Raw genomic sequence first — 21,262 nt, 5'->3', positions numbered from 1 at the left:
TAAACCTCTGTCCTCTGAGGATAAACCTCTCTGAGTATATCAGAGATTGACAATGGTGTAATAACCGAAACCGGTCGTTCTAAGGATCAATAAATCCGTGGTTTTTGACAATTTCTTAGTCTTTTTCATTCAATATGAATAATTACCACAATATCAACTTCTCAACTACACAAAAAGTGATTTTTGAGAACTATTCATGTGTTATTGAAGAATTTTGAAGTGGCACATAACCTAGCTACATTTGGACTGCTGTATTAATTAGAATTGAAACCGTTTTGGGCGTAAGTCTGTGGTACTTTTCTGTAAGTTGTGTAATTCTGAATAATTGAATAAATTGAATTGAATTGAATGTAATAACCACTCAGGCAACTGTAAGATTTGAATTCTCTCAAATTTCAACGGAAATCCTCACTTTTCATCACTTCAGCAACGAAAACACCGGTAGTTGACACACATATCAAGACTGCAGTGAAGTCGCTCAATAAAATACAAATTATGTGAAGGACATGCATAGAGAGGCTTCAATGAGATCATTCTAACTCAGATTATAACACTTGAATCTGGATAATGAATATAATTTAAAATACTTCCGACTATGGGTGACGTTTTATCCCAAAGAGCGAACTACTAGAAGTAAGGAATGAGATAGGTTGCGGTTTCTCTTCTCAATGAACTAACAGGGTTTAAAAGGTTGAATCAGTAAGCCCTACTTACTCATCCTACGAACAACAAACGCTGCAGCTCTGTACTCGACTGGCTTATATCATAAAATAAAAACTATCCACAGATTGTTTATTATATGTCTATATACAACTAAACTAAGCGGGTTTAACACCTCTGGACTGTTTACTGCGTCCAAACAAGAAAGCGATAATATGTGAATTCCCACAAGTGATATGTGATATGTGAGTTAACACATTATATCAGCAAGTGATATGTGAATTCCCACATATCAGTGCCAGTGAAAGTAACCGGTACAGTGAGAATATTATTCCCATATGATCTAATGGGACTATTCATACTGGCTCGACCGTGCTGAGAGAAAATAGTCCAATCAGAACTCATGGAAATTATATTTTCACTGTTCCAGTCACTTCCACTTATTTATTAATTTCGAAAAAAAGCAATACAACTTTGGAAACATCAGGCATGATAGCCCAAAACTGTTTCCTTTACAAGAATATTGCACTGTAAACGTGACAATCCACCTTAAATCGACAAGCACGTTGAAATAGGAGAAACTTAAGTTTTCACAAATTTAAGCAGTCTGAAGCTATGAGAGCATCACTCTGAGTAAATGAAAACTCGATAAAATCCTGTCATCAAAGTCATCAGATATGAGTTCCTTACTTGAATCTAAAGGTGGTGCGTACAGATATACGCGCCGCAAACATGAGCAATTCACTTTTAATCAGCTGATTATATCTGTATTTTTACAGAAACGGTAAGATACAGATATAAAAAGCTTGGCATCAGCTGATTAAAAGTGAATTGCTCATGTTTGCGGCGCGTAAATCTGTACGCACCTTTAGGTTTCAAGAAAAATGTACGTGTATTAAGAAAAACATATTGTTGCAATGATCAACTGGTACAAGATTTAGTAATAAGTGATGATCAATCGTGAAGAAGAGAATAATAATTCTACTGAGATTTATTTTCAAGATCCACACTAAACTGATGTGAGAGAATCATGGGAAGATTCCCATGCGATCAACTGGTACAAGAGTTAGTAATAAATGATATCCAATCGTGGAGAACAAAATACTGTAGATTCTACTGAAATTTATTTCCAAGATCCATACATCTGGACAATATGTAATAGATACAATCCAGATATAGCTGTCACTTAATTTTTAATAGCATGATAATTTTTTCAATTGTTGATCCGAAGCATCAATACTGATCGGAGAATATCATCAAAAGATTCTCATCATGAGAAATTACATCTTTTTTCAAGATCATCACTTGAACACTTGATTGAATGGCTGCAATTTTAGCTCCAAAAATGGCAAAGCCCCGCCCGCTAAGTGGGCTTAGTTTGAGAAAGAGGAATGACCGGCAGGCCAACCAGGTAGGTAGTTGTTTCTGGTTGCCTCAGGGTGTGTACTCGCCGAGAAGGAGAAGGAAGTACACGGGCAGACAGAGAACCCGGCCTTGATGCGTCCAGTATATAAACTCCGGCATCACCCAAGTCCATCAGGTCTCGTACACTGTTTGCAGACTAGCTCTCTCATCTCACATCATGAAGGTCTTGGTGAGTAGCCTGCACTATGTCACATTCGCATTATTATACGTTCAAATTATGTGATTTATGTGTCGCATTCGAATTATTATACGTTCAAATTATCTGATTTATGTGTCACATACGCACTATTATACGTTCAAATTATGTGATTATGAATTGTAGCTAGCAACAATGTTAACTTAGAAAAGTTTATGATACAAATGACACTAATGTAATAACATTGGTAGATAAAATAATAAGGTAGTCCTTGTGCTATTTTTCTTCCAAATTTGTAGGTGATGACACAGTCCAAGATAAGGTTAATTCCAGTATAATTGTAATTTAAAACATTTGAAAAAGATTGATAATAGATTACTAGCTGATAAATATTCAATTGATAATATAAATTTGAATTTGGTAACCGCTACTTTTTTGGGGAAAGCTTGAAAAACATAGTGTTTTACTTTTAATTCATTCTGAAAACTAGCCTAGAAACCGGGTTCTCTGTAGTTTTGTTGTGTGATGCATATTATCATTGATTCAAAGCGTGAAACCGATATTTTATGAAACCTGTGAAACTTATATATGCTGTATTGATGAATTAAAAATATTGCCATCATGAGTAATGAATGCCTAATGTGCCTTGGTTTCAATTGAAAAGTGATGAGATAATAGGTACTTCTTCAGTGATAAAGATGCTAAATATTAGTTTGATGATAGAATAAAAAGTCAAAATAAAAACTTTGATAGAATCAATCACTTTAATCGATGCAAACATTTTAAATATAACATTTTATGTTGCCATCAAATTTTAATATCTTTTGCAATTCCATATCAAACATTTAGAAATCTATTGGTTAGCAATATTGGGTTCATAATAACTCCATGAATAATAGATCTTTGACATAATTTTATTATTACAATAATACACTTCACTTAAACTGGGAGAAAGGAATTTCATTTCAAATTTATCCTGTCAACTCCTGACTGATTCCCAAGCGCGTTCTGCTTTGTGGAATTTGGTGTGTACATTGAATTCTTTTGGAAATTCTCATGAATTGATACTTTTGGAAAAAGCGTTCTCATAATCTAAAATATGTTTACTGGATGTTTTGAAAACTTAGTATGGAATTAATAATATGTCAGTAGAAAAATACTCTTACTAATTCCTTGGTAGTGATAAATAGATAATACTTACATTAAACCAACAAGTAACACTTACACTTGCACTAAAGAATATTGTTCATGATTCATGAACACTAATCCATTGTACTTGGTTCATGACACAACTCTTGCTTGCGGGATATATCAATTATACATTAAACAATGATAAGTTTGTACCCTATACCTATATGTTTTTGCATTAGCGATTTTTTCTGTAACTGTGTCAAGTATAATTTTGTTTTCTGTATTCTGTGTCAAGTAGTCGGGGTGACACCTAGACGGCGACCCATTGAGGGGTACTTATTTGTTGGATGATGCATTTAAATCTTTCACTTAATTACTCTGATTTTGTACAACAAATTTAAATATGGATTGTTTTTCAGATTGCTTTGTGCGCCGTAGTGGCTTGCGCCGTGGCTGGTGCTGTGCCGGTCTACCCCTACGCCGCTGCCGGAGTCTACCCATACACGGCTGGAGTCTATCCCTACTCGGCCTACCCCTACTCTGCCTACCCTTACTCGGCCTACTCGCACGGAGCCTACCCCTATGCCGCCCCCTGGGCCTACAAGTCCTACGCTCTTCCCGTCGTCACCCCATCCGGATACTTGGCTGACACCCCCGAGGTGGCCGCCGCCAAGGTAGCCCACTTCGCCGAGCACGCCGCCGCCCACGCCCGTGGCAAGAGGTCGGTCACCCCCGTCATCACCCCTGCCGCCACCACCCCCCTGCTCGCCGCCACCGCTCCCGTCCTCTCCTACGCTGCCGCCCCCGCCGTCTACCCCTACTCCGCCTACGCCGCTCACTACGCTCCATCCATCTACAGCGCCGCCCCCGCCGTCTATGGCGCTCACCTCGCCGCCCCCGCTGTCTACTCGGCCCCCGTCGTGCCTGCCGTCGCACCCGCCGTCCGCGCCGCTACCCTCACCACCATCGTCAACACCCCCGGACACGCCGTCTCCTACAGAGTCGACTAGATCTGCACTCAACAGAATAGCCAGAGCCGATGAGACCCCGGTTGGGCATTTCACAACACTAGTCCACAACACTATTCCATAACAACTATAATGCAATTCATTGCATGAGGTTTTCAAAATTGCTCAATATTAAATTCAATAGAAACCGTATAGAGAATAAATTCTAGTAACAAATTATTTCAACTACAAAGCACTGTTTTCTTTTCAATTGCTCCTATCACTCCCATCCTGAACGATAAGTTTTGCTTTACTCTCATGACAATATTAAATAAACAATAGTGATGCCCACGTTATAATGGCAGTGGAGAAAGAAAGGAGAAAAACATTGCCGATCCTTTGTCTTGTCAGTGCCTTCTTTAGACGGTATCTGATACAGGTTTATTCATGTAATATTAACTGTTCATTCTTGTTTAAAATACTCAATTATATTTTATTAAGCTAGAAATTATATTTTTCAATAATTTCAGGATTATTCAGCAATAAATTCAGGAAATTCATGATTAAGATGAAATATTTTGATAATTATTGATTCTACATTGTTAAAAGACGACGATCTAGCAACAGAGCAAAGCGAGAAAAAGATAGCACTATCCGCATTGTTGAATGATAGACAAGGATAGCAATACCATTGCTAAACAAACACTGCCATTATAGCGTAGACCTCACTATACATAGTTACTCATACTTAACTATGAACTATAGATGAGTAGCCAGCCACATGTACTTACTCGTACTGCACTATGTAGAAACATAGACAGATCTGTGTGGTGGATGGGTTAGAACTGCGATAGTACGCATATACTTCTACTGCTCTACATATAGTTCAATCTAATTACAAAACAATAGCTGAAATATGGTTTAAGCATTAAATTATCTTCCATTTCATGTATAATTCGACCATTTCACGCATTCCCATACGACTGTTGCTGTAGTTTTAGTTTTGAGTGTCTTTGGTAGGAAGTTTAGAAACACCGCCTGTGTTTAGTAACGCAGACGTTCCAATAGGTATTCAATATTAATGTTCATACTGAATAACACTGCCAATTTATGATGACAAAATAGTGTGATATTCGAAGAAAGTCACTTGTTGCAAATCTTGAGATTTGACACTCAAAACTAAAACTGCTGTAACAGTCGTATGGGAATGCGTGAGATGGTCGAATTATACATGAAAAGGGAGATAATTTAATGGTCTACAATCTCGTAACCAGAACATTCTTGTGTCGTCAATTGTTGAAGAGTTATAAGACTTGAAACAGCGAAAAAATGGAAGAAAAATAGGTTTTTCGAAAATGCATCACTTTAGAGCATAAATACCTCGAAAAGTATCGGATTTATCGAAAACCTCTATTGAACAAAACTTGTAGGAAATTTATTAAGCTTAATTTTTATGAAGTTGATTATGTCAATAGAACACATTGTTTTTCCAAGATATAAGCATGTAAGTAATATGTGGAAAATGCAACTTTCAAACCACATGATGTAGTGGTTGAGATTTTTGATATGCTCACCTCCAAACTAGTATCAACAAAGCTGCAAAGTCGAAAATTGTGTTCCAAACATTCCCTCCAAATTTCATTGTCAACTGATCTATTGTTGCTGAACAGAAAATTTCACTCTCAACACTGAAACTGTCGTAGGGAAATGCGTAAAATAGTGAAAATATACATTAAATTGAAGATAATTTGATGCTCTATCAGCTTATAATCAGCACAGATTTTTTTCATCAATAGTTCAAAAATTATAAGGCCAAAAACATGAAATATTGGAGGCAGAAGTGTTTTTTCAAAAAATGTCTGACCTTCAAGAGCGGATATCTCAGAAAAAATGAGAAATATGGAATAAAGGTAGAAGACAAAACTTGTTGATGATTTTGTAAGCTTCACTTTTGCACAGAATACAAATTTTCATAAGATGCATAGTTTCCGAGATATATGCGAAAAATGAAAAAATGGCACTTTCAAAACCTCCCTCACCCCTTTAGCACAGGCGGTAGTGGTGAGGACTTTTGATATGTTAATCCTCTTACTATCCTTAAGAGAGCTGTGGAGTTGAAAATTGTGTTCCAAGCTTTCCCCTCTATAATCTTTTATTGTCTGTACTATAGTTCACTTGAAATAAAATTACTGTATCAGATATTCTTTTACTTCTTAGTAGTCTGCTTTTATTCAAATCACATACAAGCTATGCAAATATAACCAATATTGAATCTAGAAAAATATGGATAAGTGGAAAATACAGATCAGAAGAAGATTGTAAGAGAATCAAAAAATCTACATACTAGCTTTCATCGTATTGGGCAGTACTTTTAAATGCCATCATGTCCTGTCTTTGTTTCTTATTTACAGACAAGTTTTACAGACATCGTATTATAGAAAATAGCATACATTTTCTGATCATCATTTTCAACAGAAATCGAATTTTTCTTCAAGGGGTTGATAAGTGTGAGATATTATGTTCAGACGGTGTTGTGTTTTCATCAATATCCTATTATATTAAGCGAGCAATTTCCGTATATTTGTATACTAACAGGTAACCTATGCTTCGCAAGGGTCTTTCTTAAAACTTGACGTAATGAAATCTAGAAGAATTCAAAATAGGCCTATAAGAATCCTCGGTTGATTAAGAATTTATATGCTGCATTTCAAGTAAATCAGTAGGACCACCTTTCAATTAAAAAAAGAAGTTGGATTCAAAATGGCGGAAAACCTGTTTTTATCATTCGAAAAGGATCCCCAATCATACATATCTTCCAATTTCCCTTTTAAGAGAAATTCTGCTGCTTCCATACAAACTGGAAGCATGACAAATAATTGAAAACTTGACAAACTGAAAACTTGATGTAATTAAATCTTGAAGAATTTAAAATTGGTCTATAATCACCCTCGGTTAAGCAAGAATCTATATGCAAAATTTCAAGTTAATCAGTCCAGTAGTTCTGACGTGATAATGCGTCAAACATAATTTCCCTATACTTTACACCTGTATAGGCTACGTTTATAATCCATTTCTTTCCTTTATTATAGTATAGAATATGATACATAGATGGATGATCATTGTTATTTTACTAAAAGATAGAATAAGTTGAATAGTTTCCCTTCCAGAGGGAGTTTTGACAGCCCACAAAACTCATTTTTCATTTGAAGATATAACGAAAAGGTGCATATGACCTTATTTTTTTGCTCAGCTTGCCAAAATACCCCTCATTCCAATATTAAAATTTTCGACTGACTGTACAGTAAGTCAGTCATTCTATCAGGGCTCGAATAATTTTCAAATTTTAATTAATTAAAAAGGAAGAATATAATTTATTTATGTGAATAACAACACCTTCATACAAAGACATATTAACTGCATGCGTTTTCATATTGCCGATACAGCATTGATGAAACGTTTATTTAGCACTTTTGTCTCAAAAATTGTTCTAGCTGAAAAATTTAATAATCCATGCCACGTGTAGGCCTAAACATTGCATCAGGAAAACGAAGTTTCAAAACTATGTTTTTCAGGTAGAAAGCAATATAGAAACAGATGTTCCTTTTTTAATTTCGACCATATGATTTGGTGATTTTTTAATGAAATCGAATGTACCATTAATGAAATGTAAACATTAATTCTGAAAAATCTAGAAGGAAAATTAAAATTTTGGCTTCCAGGTGCACGAGATTGATATTTTTAGAATCTATGTGCAAAATTTGGAGATCTAAATCAATCCCGTTTTTCCGGTATGCAATCCACAAGTTGACATGTTTCGATGCGAACAAACGAACAAACACAACCCTACTCTCTCTTATTATATAGAAGATTTGTATTTTTATATCTGGTTATTCATGTTCAACGGATCTCGAAAACGGCTCTAACGATTTTCACGAAATTTGGAGCCTAGTAGGTTTATGATATAAAAATTCGATTGCACTAGGTCTCATCCTTGGGAAAACTCGCTGAACGACATTAAAAGGATAATTCATCCTTGACTGAAACAGCTGTGGATAGTAAAAAAGTGAGTGAGCGAATGAGTATTTGAAAAATCAAAATATCGCATCCCCGAAATTCATAAGATGACATATAGCCAGCTGTGAAATATAAACACGATCATTTTAGAGAATTGTGTTCTGTTTATCAATAAATAAGAATAACGAGCGAAGCTCGGTGCCCCAATATTGAACACTAATGCACTCAATCATTCCTTGATTGGGAAAATGCACCGGCAAGTACTCGTACAAATATATGCCAACACCGTTAAGCAAACATTAGCATACAATAAATAGACACAATAACTTCCGGATACTTTGGAAAGGCGTATAGGAGGTTCCTAATCACCAAATTAGCATGAGTTGATAATATGCAATTAAAATCAAGTCATCGCATTGTACTTAGTATGAATTACTAGACAATAATGGACCGAATCACTAACAAGGCCACTTATTGATGCGGCCAGTTATTTGAATCTATTTGGCTCCCAATCAAATATAAATTTCTCATTATATAAGTTTGACACTGGGTCGCACTTGATGAGTCGCCTGCAAGATACATTAATTAGTCAAAGTCCTTCACCATCCAATACAATGCAATGCCAATAATCAATAATATTTCCTTTTAGTAGAGTGTACTGCATTTTGATATTGCGACTCCTTGTTTGGTAGCAAATCTAATCAGAGAATATTGGTTGAAAACAAGATAAGTGAGTAGAATGGTAACATGAGTTGTCACATATGAGGCAAAAATTAATGAAAATATCTCGCATACAGAGATCTCTCATTTCTATCAGTATCTACTCTCTTGGCATAGGAATGTCTTTATTGGCATAGAAATATCTTTATTATAAACATAATTTCTCATGGCTTTAGTGTATTTCAAAATATTTATTACTAGCCGTTAGGCTCGCTTCACTCGCCATATCCGTCTAGCCCCCTGGACCCCCGACTGGATCGTACAAAAATGGGATCAGCGGGCTCGCTTCGCTCGCCAAAAAACGCAAATTTTGGGCGTATCTTTGACGTTATTTCAAATTCCTTCTAACACAACATTTTTACACCATAGCTGAGCTTCTGTACTAAATTTCTGTTCATTTGTTCTCGATAAATCTGAGAAAACGCTAAAAAAACGCAGATTTTGGGCGTATCTTTGGAAATTTTTCCAAATCCGTTTTTAGTGCGCCTCTAAAGGGCCAACTGAACATACCTACCAAATTTGAACGTTTTTGGTCCGGTAGATTTTTAGTTCTGCGAGTGAGTGAGTGAGTGAGTCAGTCAGTGATTGAATGCCATTTCGCTTTATATATATATATATATAATATATATATATATATATATATATATATATATATATATATAGATTATTAAACGAAAATCCAAATTAAATGCTGTAAATCACCCCGAAGACTTCTGCTACTGCAAATATTGACAACAGGGTAAACAGCTAGATGGAATTTTGATGAGCGCTACTATTCAAAAATTATTTGTCAGCCCGAAAATCCATCCATTTGAAAATAGCCTATTATGATGATCCACAGGGATTTAATTCATTTCAATGAATGCTCACGTCAAGGATTTGCATTTTTCATACATCTTTACAATGATTTTCCTACAGGAATTGATCACTATGCCTATCTTTGATACTAGATCGTAGACTTACTATAAATTGGATAACGTGGTAATAATCAGGTTTTGAAGATTTTCTAGTCTAGTTTAGCTATGGAATCACTTTTGATTAACATATATCTCATTTTTTGTGGAGACTATTCATTTCAAAATTACTGTTCAATAATGAATCAGGGCTCATTACAAGGTAGTAACAAAAGTTCTAAGAAATGATAATGAAATCACAGGAGAATGTTTTTTATCTTGATCGGTTTTGAACAACAAGTCAGTTCTTGAAAGAGCTTGAAATAAGGATTAGACCTAATATTGCTTCACCGAAATTCAGCTTCCTAGGAAGTGACGAATTGAGCTCACTGATCCACATTAAAGAATTATTAAGCTGGCCATGAAACACTTGTTTGGATAGCATTCATCTGAAGCATGTTTGCATGCTAATCCTCATTTCAAATTCAACCGCGATGCAGTTCAAAAATACAACAATATGAAGCCACTGAAAATCCTGTTTCAATGAATATGTTAGAACTGGTGTAGGCAATTTTAGAATGCATTCAACAACCTTGTCAAACGAAAGAATCGTAATTAATGAACGTTGTTTTTTTGCAACAGGTGTCAGGTATCAAGTTCTGGATAGACATCGCGAATCAATTAGTTGCAAGTTATTTCGGCAGATTAATCTATGAAAAAATGAGAACCAGTATCTGAGAAGTTCATGTGTTAAAGATTGACAGATTGAATGAGAAATCTTTGTATTATACAAAGGATTACTTTGTAACTGGACTACCTGAGCTACCTGAACTGTAAACATTAATATTGATTGAGAATCAATGTCTAGACATTTAATTGTACATTCTTTCCCTATTGAATAGTGAATGAGACAGCTACAACGTTTTATTTGATGTTTAACAAGGCAAGCGATGAAAGAGTCTACTAAAGAGATTAATGTTCAAGTCGGAGAGTTCAAAACGTATCCAATTACAACATTCAATCAGGGTGAATTCTGAGATCGATTTTGAATAAACCGCACTTGGAACAACTTTTGCGAAGAAAACTTACGCCAGGAAATAATTATTGGAAAGTATCCATGGCGTATTAAAAAGAATGTATATTTGAAAAAAGTGAGTAACAAATTGTTTTCCTACAATAAGATAATACCGTAATCGGATAGCCCAAGTAACCTACAACGGCCTTGAATATGCACCGAACCAATTAGAGTAATGCAAGTTCAAGTTTATGTTGCAACGGTGACTAGCATTTCCAACAGTTTCCAGAGCTATCTACTCTACTTACAACTTACAATAGAAATTTTTTATCCATTATTTTCACTATTTTCGTTTTATCAACATTTTTGTTTTAATCAATCAATTGTTTCATTTTTATAGGGAGTAGAGTTAGGCAGAGTAATCCAAGTTCAAGTTTATATTGCAACGATGACTCACATTTCCAACAGTTTCTACTCAGTGCGACGTACAATAGAAAATCTACGATAAATTCTCATTACAAATATTGATAATAGATTATTAAAATTTCTCCAGAGCTATTTTTTATTCATATTTTCACTATTTTTGTTTTAATCAACATTTTTAATATTTTCGTTTTAATCAATCAATGTTTCATTTTTATAGGGAGTAGAGTTAGATAACATAAGATAAGATAATATATTTATTGATAATATTGTTACAAGGCTATCGCCTATGGTGACATTTACAAAAATTGAAAATATACAATTGAATCAAACTCAAGAAATAAACAATTATTTACAGTTCCGCATCAGTATTAATCGATTAGGTAGAGAGTATCCTAAGAGAATATCATAGAGAGTAGGAGTTTTAAAAGATTAAATGGATTTTACGAAGTTTCTCATGAATGTAAAATCAATTGAAAAAATAAATTTACATGAAGATTAAAAAGGAATTTTTGATTTTTATCAATAAGTGGATAAAATTTAAATCCATAATTTTATTCGTCAATGGGTATTTATCGGTATTTATCAATAAAACTATATTGTGATGATAGTACCAAATATTGTCTGAAATTCATGAAAAAATAGTGTGATTATTTACTAAAAAAGTAAAGTCTTGATCATTGATTTGATCAATCATTTGATTTTAAATCATTGATTTTACAATGATTATTCATTGATTAGAACTTTTTAGTTGTTAAATTTTTTATTGGCGGAATAATAATTAGAATAGATCTATCCAGTCATAAATCCAACCTTGAAGCTTTATGGGAAGCCGATTATAGCTTGATCTGGGTAGCTCTTGCTGTAGGGAACTGTTATCAAAATATTTCGCAATTCACCACATTTCACCATTATAATCGGCAATAGTACTGCATGTAATAAAACGAATTGTAACATACATGGAGAAGAGTCTCATATCCTGGGATTCTCTTTCTCTTCACATTTATTTCTTATCACCATTTTTCCAACCTCAGTTATCTCCAGCCTCAGTTTGCTCCATCACAACATGGTTCTACAATTTTTGACTGACTACAATAATTATTGGAGCGATATGGGTATGAACCCTTACGTTACTCGATACACTTCTTATGAGATAAATGTCAGACGATTTAATCATAAATTATTTCCAAGATTTCACGGCCAACAACACACTAAAATTTAAGACACTTGAGAACACTCCAAAAATAGATAATAAGATTCTTTCACAGTTTTGGTCAATGCTGAAGAAAAACAAAGAATCGAAAATTGTGTGAGCTGTAGGGCAGAGTGAAAAATTAAATTAAAATGATTAATTAATTCTCACGTTTAATAATGGCAAGTTGGAATGATAAATGTTAACGATGCAAGCAGAGCGAAAGATGAAAATAAATTAAGTATTCAAGACACGCCTTAATTAAGATTCATTAGAAACCGATTTCGGAACGTGTCCAGACATTTGATGCTCGGTAGTTACTCTGATAAACAACCTGTTTCAAGTCTTTGAAGGGAACATTGTGGCCGCATCATTGAATATTTCGTGCCGATAAAAGAATAAAAAGATTTTCAGAACGTTTTATTAATTATCAATCAAAATCTCCAGATTACTCCGAAATTTATTGGTTAAGGCTGTGCAAAGGCTAAAAAAAATTTCTACTGGTGATATTTTTCATAGTTTTTCGATTTGTATATCATTAGGCAATCAAAATGAAATAGTTTTCTCAGGAAAACATTTTTTTCCGATCATTACTTTTCGAGATATGAGCGGCTAAAGTTTAAATTTTTGGGACAGAACATTTCAAATTGGGTAAGAGATGAATCCATGGGATTTGAAGGATAAATTCTTCATGGTAATTTTGATTAAATGAAACAAATTGTTTTGAAAATATAAATTTTTGAGAAAGTTATTTAATTTATTAAAAATAACCAAAAATAGCTTTTGGTAGATTAGATAACTTTATCAAAAACTGATATTTTCAAAAGATTTTTGTTTTATTCAATCAACAATACCGTGAAGAATTCATCATCTGAATCTCATGGATTTATCTCTTACCGAATTTGAAATGTTCTCTCCCTAAAATTCAAACTTAAGGCGCTCATATCTCGAAAAGTAATGATAGAGAAAAAATGTTTTTCTGCAAAAACTATTTCATTTTGATAGCATGATGATATACAAATCGAGAAACTTTGAAAAATATCACCAGTAGAAAGTTTATTTTTAGACTTTGCACAGCCTTAAAGAGTTCGAGACAACTTGGTGAACTATAAACAAATGGATATCACATACTACTAATAGAAAGTGGTCATCCTCATTGATCCTTTATTGATTCATACAATAAGTACATCATAAAAATGATAGGGAGACAGAAAATAAGATAACCTTGTGCTATTCCTCTCCAAAATTTATATAAGGTTACATACACATAGTCCGAAATAGGTTAAGTATTTTTGTTCACTTCACTCAATTTTCAGTCCTTAATTATTTCCACAAAGTGAATTTTTAAATTTAGATGCTTCAAAACCAAGCATGAAAGAAATATTTCACATTATCCTATTATATTAAGCGAGCAATTTCTGTATATCTGTTTATATTTTTCTATTTTTCTAATTTTATAACTGGTTATCTGGCTATCTGGTTAACTGGTTATCTGGTTGTATGGTTATTTATGTTCAACGGATCTCGAAAACGGCTTTAACGATTTTCACGAAATTTGGAATATAGTAGGTTTATGATATCAAAATTCGATTGCACTAGGTCCATCCCTAGGAAAACTCGCTGAAGGACATGAAAAGGATAATTCATCCTTGGAAAAACAGATGATAATTTCGTCGTATGTCGATAACAGAAGATGCGTGTGCCTGTGTGGAAGATCAGCTGTGTAATCAATTAGCTTTCCGTATCTAGCGAGAAAATCTATAAATTTTAATTGACTCGATCAAAATACACTAAATCTGATTTGTTGACGTGAGATGGTATATATCATAATATTCAAAGTTAATCATTATTTTACAGTTCTAAGTGATTAGTGAGTGTTATTTTATTATTCGATTACGTATGTAAACAATCTAAATTGGAACTTTTATGTTTTCAAATATTTTGGACTGAAAATTTTACCTGAATTCAAGTATATGGAACATAACCTACTTTTTGGAATATTTATAGTGTATAAATCAAAATTCGGGGAAGAAACAGTTTTGGGCTGTGCCTGTTAGTCCTTCCCTAATCATTTTTATGAATTGGGTTCTTTTTATCAATAAATAAATAACGAGCAAAGCTCGGTGCCCCCGACATTTATCGTTAAAATAAGTAATATTCACATATTAAAGAAATAATTTTGAAAGACCAAAAAAGAAACTTAAATCTAAAAGCATAGTTGACTATGTATTTTTTACTGACTATAAATTTCATCACTTATTATATATTTACTCAACAAATCTTCATTTCGATTTCAAAGTAGGATGTAGTTGTGGGCAGGAAGAAAACTGCAATAGGTTGAAAAATCCCCCTTCCCCAAAAGCCAGGAGGTACAAGCTACAAGTCATAAATAATCAAACTTAAATCTTGACCAAAACTTTGTAATCCCTAAAAAAGCCGATTATTAGGTCTCTATTCAAGCTTGATATTGACCACTTTTCAGTTGTCTATTTTTGTGTTCAACATTCCAACAGAGCTTATGGGAGCTCGGAATTAATAGAGCATTGAATTTGCATTGCCAATTTGCTATTATTAAAAACGTCTTGAGAATAGGTATTCAATGAGGTGGACACTGAATGGAATTTTGATTATCATTAACGAGCCATGAAAAATGATATACCTGATTGATGTTACAAATAGCAAGGTTGTGACCTGCAATCGTCGGCTCACAACTTATTAACGGCCATTTATATTCTTCAGACAGTCTACAGTAACTATCAGTTGACAGGAAAAAAGATCTATTACAATAGGGATTACAGCCAACCCTCAATCTCGTTCTTGATATTGGGCCATTTTTATGGAACGCGGATATTCCAGCGACAGGTCCGCCTGATAACACAGCAGATAATGGCAATGGGTGATACCGTGAAAATTGATTACGCAGCTTCAAGATCACACGAGCTAATGCACATGAAGATAACCGAATTTAGTGTTCATATATTACCTTCTTAATGTCTCAACTAGCCTATTTTGAGGAGATGCAATTTTCTTGTTATCGGAGACACTGACTTCTTAGGCACTCTGTAAATTGATTCCGAATGCATTATAAGATAGCAATACGAAGGTTGGTCACCAAGAGAATCAACACATATAAATGGCATGTTGGTAAAGATCAACAAAGAACGAGTGTGGGGTGAATTTGTAAGGATTATATATGAAAGAATTTAAAGGTTAAATACGCAAGTTATAAATAAATGAAATTTAAGAAGGTAAGGAAATGGTTTCAAACAAATATAAAATTTGAAATGAAAATATATCAACTCGAGGTATGATTAGATACCGGAGGGCTTGATAAGATTGAACTACAAAAAAGTAAGTCTTAATGGGAGTTCAATTAGATTAGTTTTCAGTTATACTGATTTCTAAATTTATTATTATTATTATTGTTTATTGTTTTGAAGGGACGGATTCAAGGATCCAAAGGTTCTAAGAACCCCACACGTCAACTGAAGCTTATTGTGTTATCAAGTAGTATGTTAGTTAGGCAAACCAATACCTGTGTTCTTTACAAGAACCAGGAGTTTTCCCTATACTAACATCCCATTCATCACCCGGTTGCTTGTTGCAATCCAGTGTGATATGTCTGGCAGTCTCTTCAGACTGATTAGTCCTCGTGACCTACGTGAGTTCCACTCCTGGCCTTCTTTGAAGGTCCTGCCGCTGAAGGAGGGGTCGCCAAATTGCCTCTAGGGCACCTGGCCACCCTCGACTTAGCCTCTTGACCTACATTTGTGCCTGGACTTTCACTCTTGGGTTTTTCTTTTTGCCCTCCGAAACTGCCTTGAGGTCCATTTTAGTCGCCTTCTACGACAAGCATGGATACTGTGTGTGAATTCTGGTTTTCAACACATTCTTGAGTACGATGATCGACTCAAAGCTCCCCCAACCCACAGGGGGCGATTTCTAAATTAGAATCCACTTTGTGAGAAAATCCAACAGATAACTAGAAAACTAGATAGCAAGACTTGCAGAGTTTTCGAAAGTTATCGGATTGATAGTTTGACACCTAGTGGGACTGAATTCCACAAAGAAGGGTACAAGAAGAATTGTTGATCCTGTTTATGAAAATGGAATTTGGGAAGTAATCAGGAACTGTGAGATTGATGACTGATTGCATAGTGAAGGTATTGTAAGATTCATCATATCAGGTAAAATACGGTGGATTGGGCACTTGTCTAGAATGCTTGGGGACAGAATATCCTAACGCTTATGGCGAGAAAAAAAATGTCAACAGACGTAGGAAGGGCAGACCGAAGAATAGGTAGACTGATGACAAAGAGATTTAAAAAAGAGATTTGCGGATCCTCGGAAGATGCAGGCAGAGGATCGAATTATATGGAGAGGCTTTGTAGAGGAGGCTAAGGGCCACATCGGCCTGTCTAGGAGTAAGTAGTAACAGATTACAGAAAACTGGATAGAGAGACTTTCAAAGTTGTTCAATGTTTTTAACAATAGCTTCCTGGTCATGATGTCACCTATCAGTGCGATGTTGAAATTCACAAGTTTTCATCATATTGTTTTTATTAATTATCTTTATTAATAATTGTTTTTTTAATTATCTGAGAAAAGACTAGTTATGATTTGATTATATTGATTGTTTATTTTGAAGTTTATTTTATACACTCTGTATTCAAGCTCTTGGAGATCGATAAATCTAAAAGGCCCTGGTGCTATTACAATGAGTAACGTTCTCTGCGGGGTCAGATCTTGATTCCGAGCCACAATTTATTGTAGCAAATAAGAAATTATTCACTCGAAAAATCAGGAAAATTAGAAAAACACTCGGTAAAATGCGAAAGGCTCGTTAACAAGAATGTTTTTTATCAAGCGGAACTCGACTGTTTTCCTTTTTCTAGAGTCAAGTGAAAAAACGTACTTGCCCACCGCTGGACCAACTCTATATTTGGATCGAAAGTACAAGAAACAAAAACGAATCAGTATCACAAGATTTATGTGCTTCCAGACAACAGCCAACTATCTGACAAAATCAGGTCTCTAGTATTGTCTTGTTTTATTTATTGTAACTGAAGACCGCAAAAAAACATTAAACCCGGATTATAATTAAATCCATCCGGGGAGGTCTATCTGACAAAAATGAGTTTCATCGAAATTTGATCGGCATATTTCTTTAGATCATAATTTTCATTAATCATCACAGTTTCCAAAGAAGTACAGTATAAAAATTACTCAAGTAAATAATTACTGTAAATCTGACAACTTTTTGTTTTTCTCTGTATAATCAAAATGATTTTTTGCTATTGAAGTCGACTGTAATTGAAAAAGTGTAACTAGTCACTCAAATACAATAGTCAATAGTCACTACTTCAATAGTGACTTCACTTCTTCAACATTTTGAAGACTAAGCAAAATGCATGAGTTTAATAGAGTGAAAAGGGACAGATAGCAATCTGAACACAAAGCAAAATAGGTAAGTTTCGATAGATTAAATGAAAAGGAATTTGAAATTATTGGGAGACAAAAAAGAGTGAATAAGTAATTCTCACTTGAAGAGAATGAGTAATTCTTACTGATAAACGAATATTAGAAAATATAATATTGGAGTAGCCAATTTAAAATCAAAATACTAGATTTACTAGCGAAGAGTCAGAAGAGTGAGATAGAAAACCAACAGTTGTTCACATATTTCTACTAATTCATAACATTTTGTTGATACCGTTCTGGAATTGATTACATCCAATATACCAATTACATTTTAAGAAATCGAGTTTGATATAAATATACACGATGGAATTTCATTTGAGATTCACACCCATTGCATTCTATTCTTAGCTCAGTAAAATGAGAATAATCCATATAAGAAGGTGAACGATATTTATAATAGAATCCCAACGGTCAAGTAATAATTCAATTCCTGATGAACGACACATCAGAACCATTTTTTTTGCAGTTCTGACTCTGAAAGGATTATAATTAAACAGTCAAGCCAAGCATGTAATCATAATGGAGATTTTCAAGCCAAAAATAGAAACCTAGATATATGGGAAACAAGATTCAATTTTTGCACTGTAGCCTTGACGTATATCCCCCATGCTGGGCAGAGAAAATGATGAAAATATGGCCGTACACTAATTGTGATAAAATTAGTAACTTCCCTGAACATTTATTCTAATGGGCAAATCACCACTTTATGCTCCTAACAAATTGCAAGTGATAAAAAAGGCGTTGAAGAAACATATGAATCAATCGTAATTATGTATTGACAGAGGATAATAAATCTATACGGAGGTGTAAGAAGCAGTTCTCAATTATAAATAGTCAGTTAATAAATAGAGCAAGTACCAGAGTATTTGATCAGGTCATTAAGTTTGTTTGTTGAAACTGCACAGCGAAAATAAACCAGTTCAACTTTGACCATTAAAATACAATGTGAGTTTCGCATGTTCATTTAAAGAATGTCAAATACTCACAACGTTAAGGTACAAAAACACTACTGAAATTCCATACATGTTCATCTTGGGAATGGCGAAAACAACCGTTCAAGGGACGAAAATAATACTAATTACTTTTAATTACACTTCGAAATAGTATAATTGTTCTATTTACTGAAGTCTGGATCCAGCTGTCCAGCATGTAAATAAAATCATCACAAATGATATCTTTCCAACAAAATATGGATACGCCACGCCATTTTTATCACGTTGTCAGTTTCTTACTATTAGAACTCAAAGATGAACCATTCAGTTGTCATCTCAAGTCATTAAAATTGCATCTGAGAATTGAAAATAAACATAATATGTTGTCACCAAATTATAACCTACAATAATTATTATAATGGTGATTCAAGATTAAAAACTTCCAACACTAGAGGAAGATTGATGAACAATGTTTTTCAGAAAATCTCACACTCTGATAAATCATGTTTATAGCGACAGAATCGGAATAAATATTGTATAATTGACATGAAACATCAATAATTATATCATCAGGAGGGAATCGAATGATGATCAGTTTGTGTTTTTCAGGCTGGCGAACAAAAAAGAGCAATTATACATTCAGAAACGTTTTCACCACAAGTCGAACCTGCGGTGTCTGAGTATCATAAATAAATCGAAAGATCGCGATACAGACAAAAATGAGACAATTTCTTACAACTTTTTTGTACTGTAACATGTGAAAAGAGAAGTATCCTATGGCGCTGGTACTGGCAATAAATATCGTTAAAAGAAGGGTGTGGTCTGAACGCCTTTTCGAGCTGATCTTCATATGAATTGAGCCACCAAGCAGAGCCATCCAAGATGCTGATAATGTAAAGGTTGTCCTCTGGCCGGCCAATTTATGATCTGAACCTGATCAATATAATCGCTCAATCTACTCTCATAACATTCAGATCAAGAGCAAGGCCACAGCACAGCATCGCGATTTACGACAAAGCCGATTTATTCTGACGTTCACGTCTTGCGTTTCCTCAAATCTTTAGCAGTAGCTATCATTATGCTAGCCATCAAACATCATTTAGAAGCGTGAAAATTGGTAGTAACCGGCTACTATAATTTTATAATCTTCAGATACAAAATAAATTTCCATGCAAAAAATTGATTAGTTGTTCTGTCATCGATGTACTTACATAAGACTGATATTTTTAGGTCTGATATTTTTCAGATAACTTCAATAAAAATTCCTTGTTGGATAAAATAACTGCAGTAGATACATGGAGAAATGCAGGCATACGCCAAAACATTCAATGTAAATGTCGAGGTTACGCTAAACTTGTAAAACAAATACAGTGGTAGTCACACAAATTTTGATTTGATAGGCACATTAAACCGTCGGTCCCGACTGTCTAAAAAGCAATCGTTAGGTCATGTCAGAGCGCACATGTCATATTTCATGTTATATTTGCACACACGCAAATATTTTTTATCGTTACTATTCTATTTTTCATCGTTACTATTCTATTATTTAAAAGGCACATTGATCAGTTTGACCTGAAAATTGATCAGTTTGAATTTTGACCTGAAATTGATCAGTTGCGACCTGAAAACTCTGACACTAGACCTGAGCCAGCCAGGTCACTCGATATTATTATTATAGCCCAACAATTTGACGAGAGAGTAACGCTTGACAATAAATAATTTCATCATCAACCGAAGAAATCTTTGTGTTGACACTCTAGTCTGGATAACATAAAAAATGTTACACCTACAAGATGTGGATTGAGCTCGGATGTGAATTAGTGACAAGATTTGATATTAAGGCACTGATCAAGGGCACGATTGTTTATTATTATTTTATGAGGGAAATTTTGCATTGAATGTTTGAAGTTTTTCAAACAGCAAAATTGCAGTCTCATTTGTAAACAAGGATAAATATTATCACAATCCATGGGTTATGCTTTCATAATGTGTTAAGAATGATATTGTATCTATGAATTTATAATTAAACAAATAGTGTATTTCAATAGATCAACTTGAATACAAGCTCAGAAAAGAAAAACTTCTCTTTACTGCGTCCTACTAGGAATGAATTAGAATGAAAAGTAACAATCTGTGAAATCACGTCCATATTCTAAGGTTTAATCAGAGCCCAAGCTCCGATAAGTTGTTCCATATCAGATCTCAAAAAGTTCAAGTTCAGTTGAATAGTTTTCTACTTCTATCCGATAAAGACATAATCTAAATTCTGCCCAGTTCACCTTGTTCTTCGTAC

The 21,262-nt window shown here is 34.2% G+C and overlaps 2 protein-coding genes across 3 annotated transcripts in view; one reads left to right on the top strand and one right to left on the bottom strand.

Annotated features, from left to right (window-relative positions):
• The window catches only part of LOC111049247 (WD repeat-containing protein 7), a 155,845-nt gene that overhangs the window by 64,288 nt on the left and 70,295 nt on the right, over nucleotides 1-21,262 (bottom strand). The window lies entirely within an intron of this gene.
• Nucleotides 2,085-4,552, top strand: LOC111059779 (cuticle protein 16.5). Its single transcript, XM_022347403.2, has 2 exons — nucleotides 2,085-2,254; nucleotides 3,772-4,552. The coding sequence occupies exons 1-2, from the start codon at nucleotides 2,243-2,245 to the stop codon at nucleotides 4,360-4,362; spliced, it is 603 nt and encodes a 200-aa protein (XP_022203095.2). The 5' UTR covers nucleotides 2,085-2,242; the 3' UTR covers nucleotides 4,363-4,552.

Source organism: Nilaparvata lugens, chromosome 3 (assembly GCF_014356525.2).
Source record: "Nilaparvata lugens isolate BPH chromosome 3, ASM1435652v1, whole genome shotgun sequence".
NCBI classification, from domain to species: domain Eukaryota; kingdom Metazoa; phylum Arthropoda; class Insecta; order Hemiptera; family Delphacidae; genus Nilaparvata; species Nilaparvata lugens.
The sequence above is the reverse complement of the archived record's forward strand: the minus strand, read 5'-3'. Positions and strand labels throughout refer to the sequence as shown.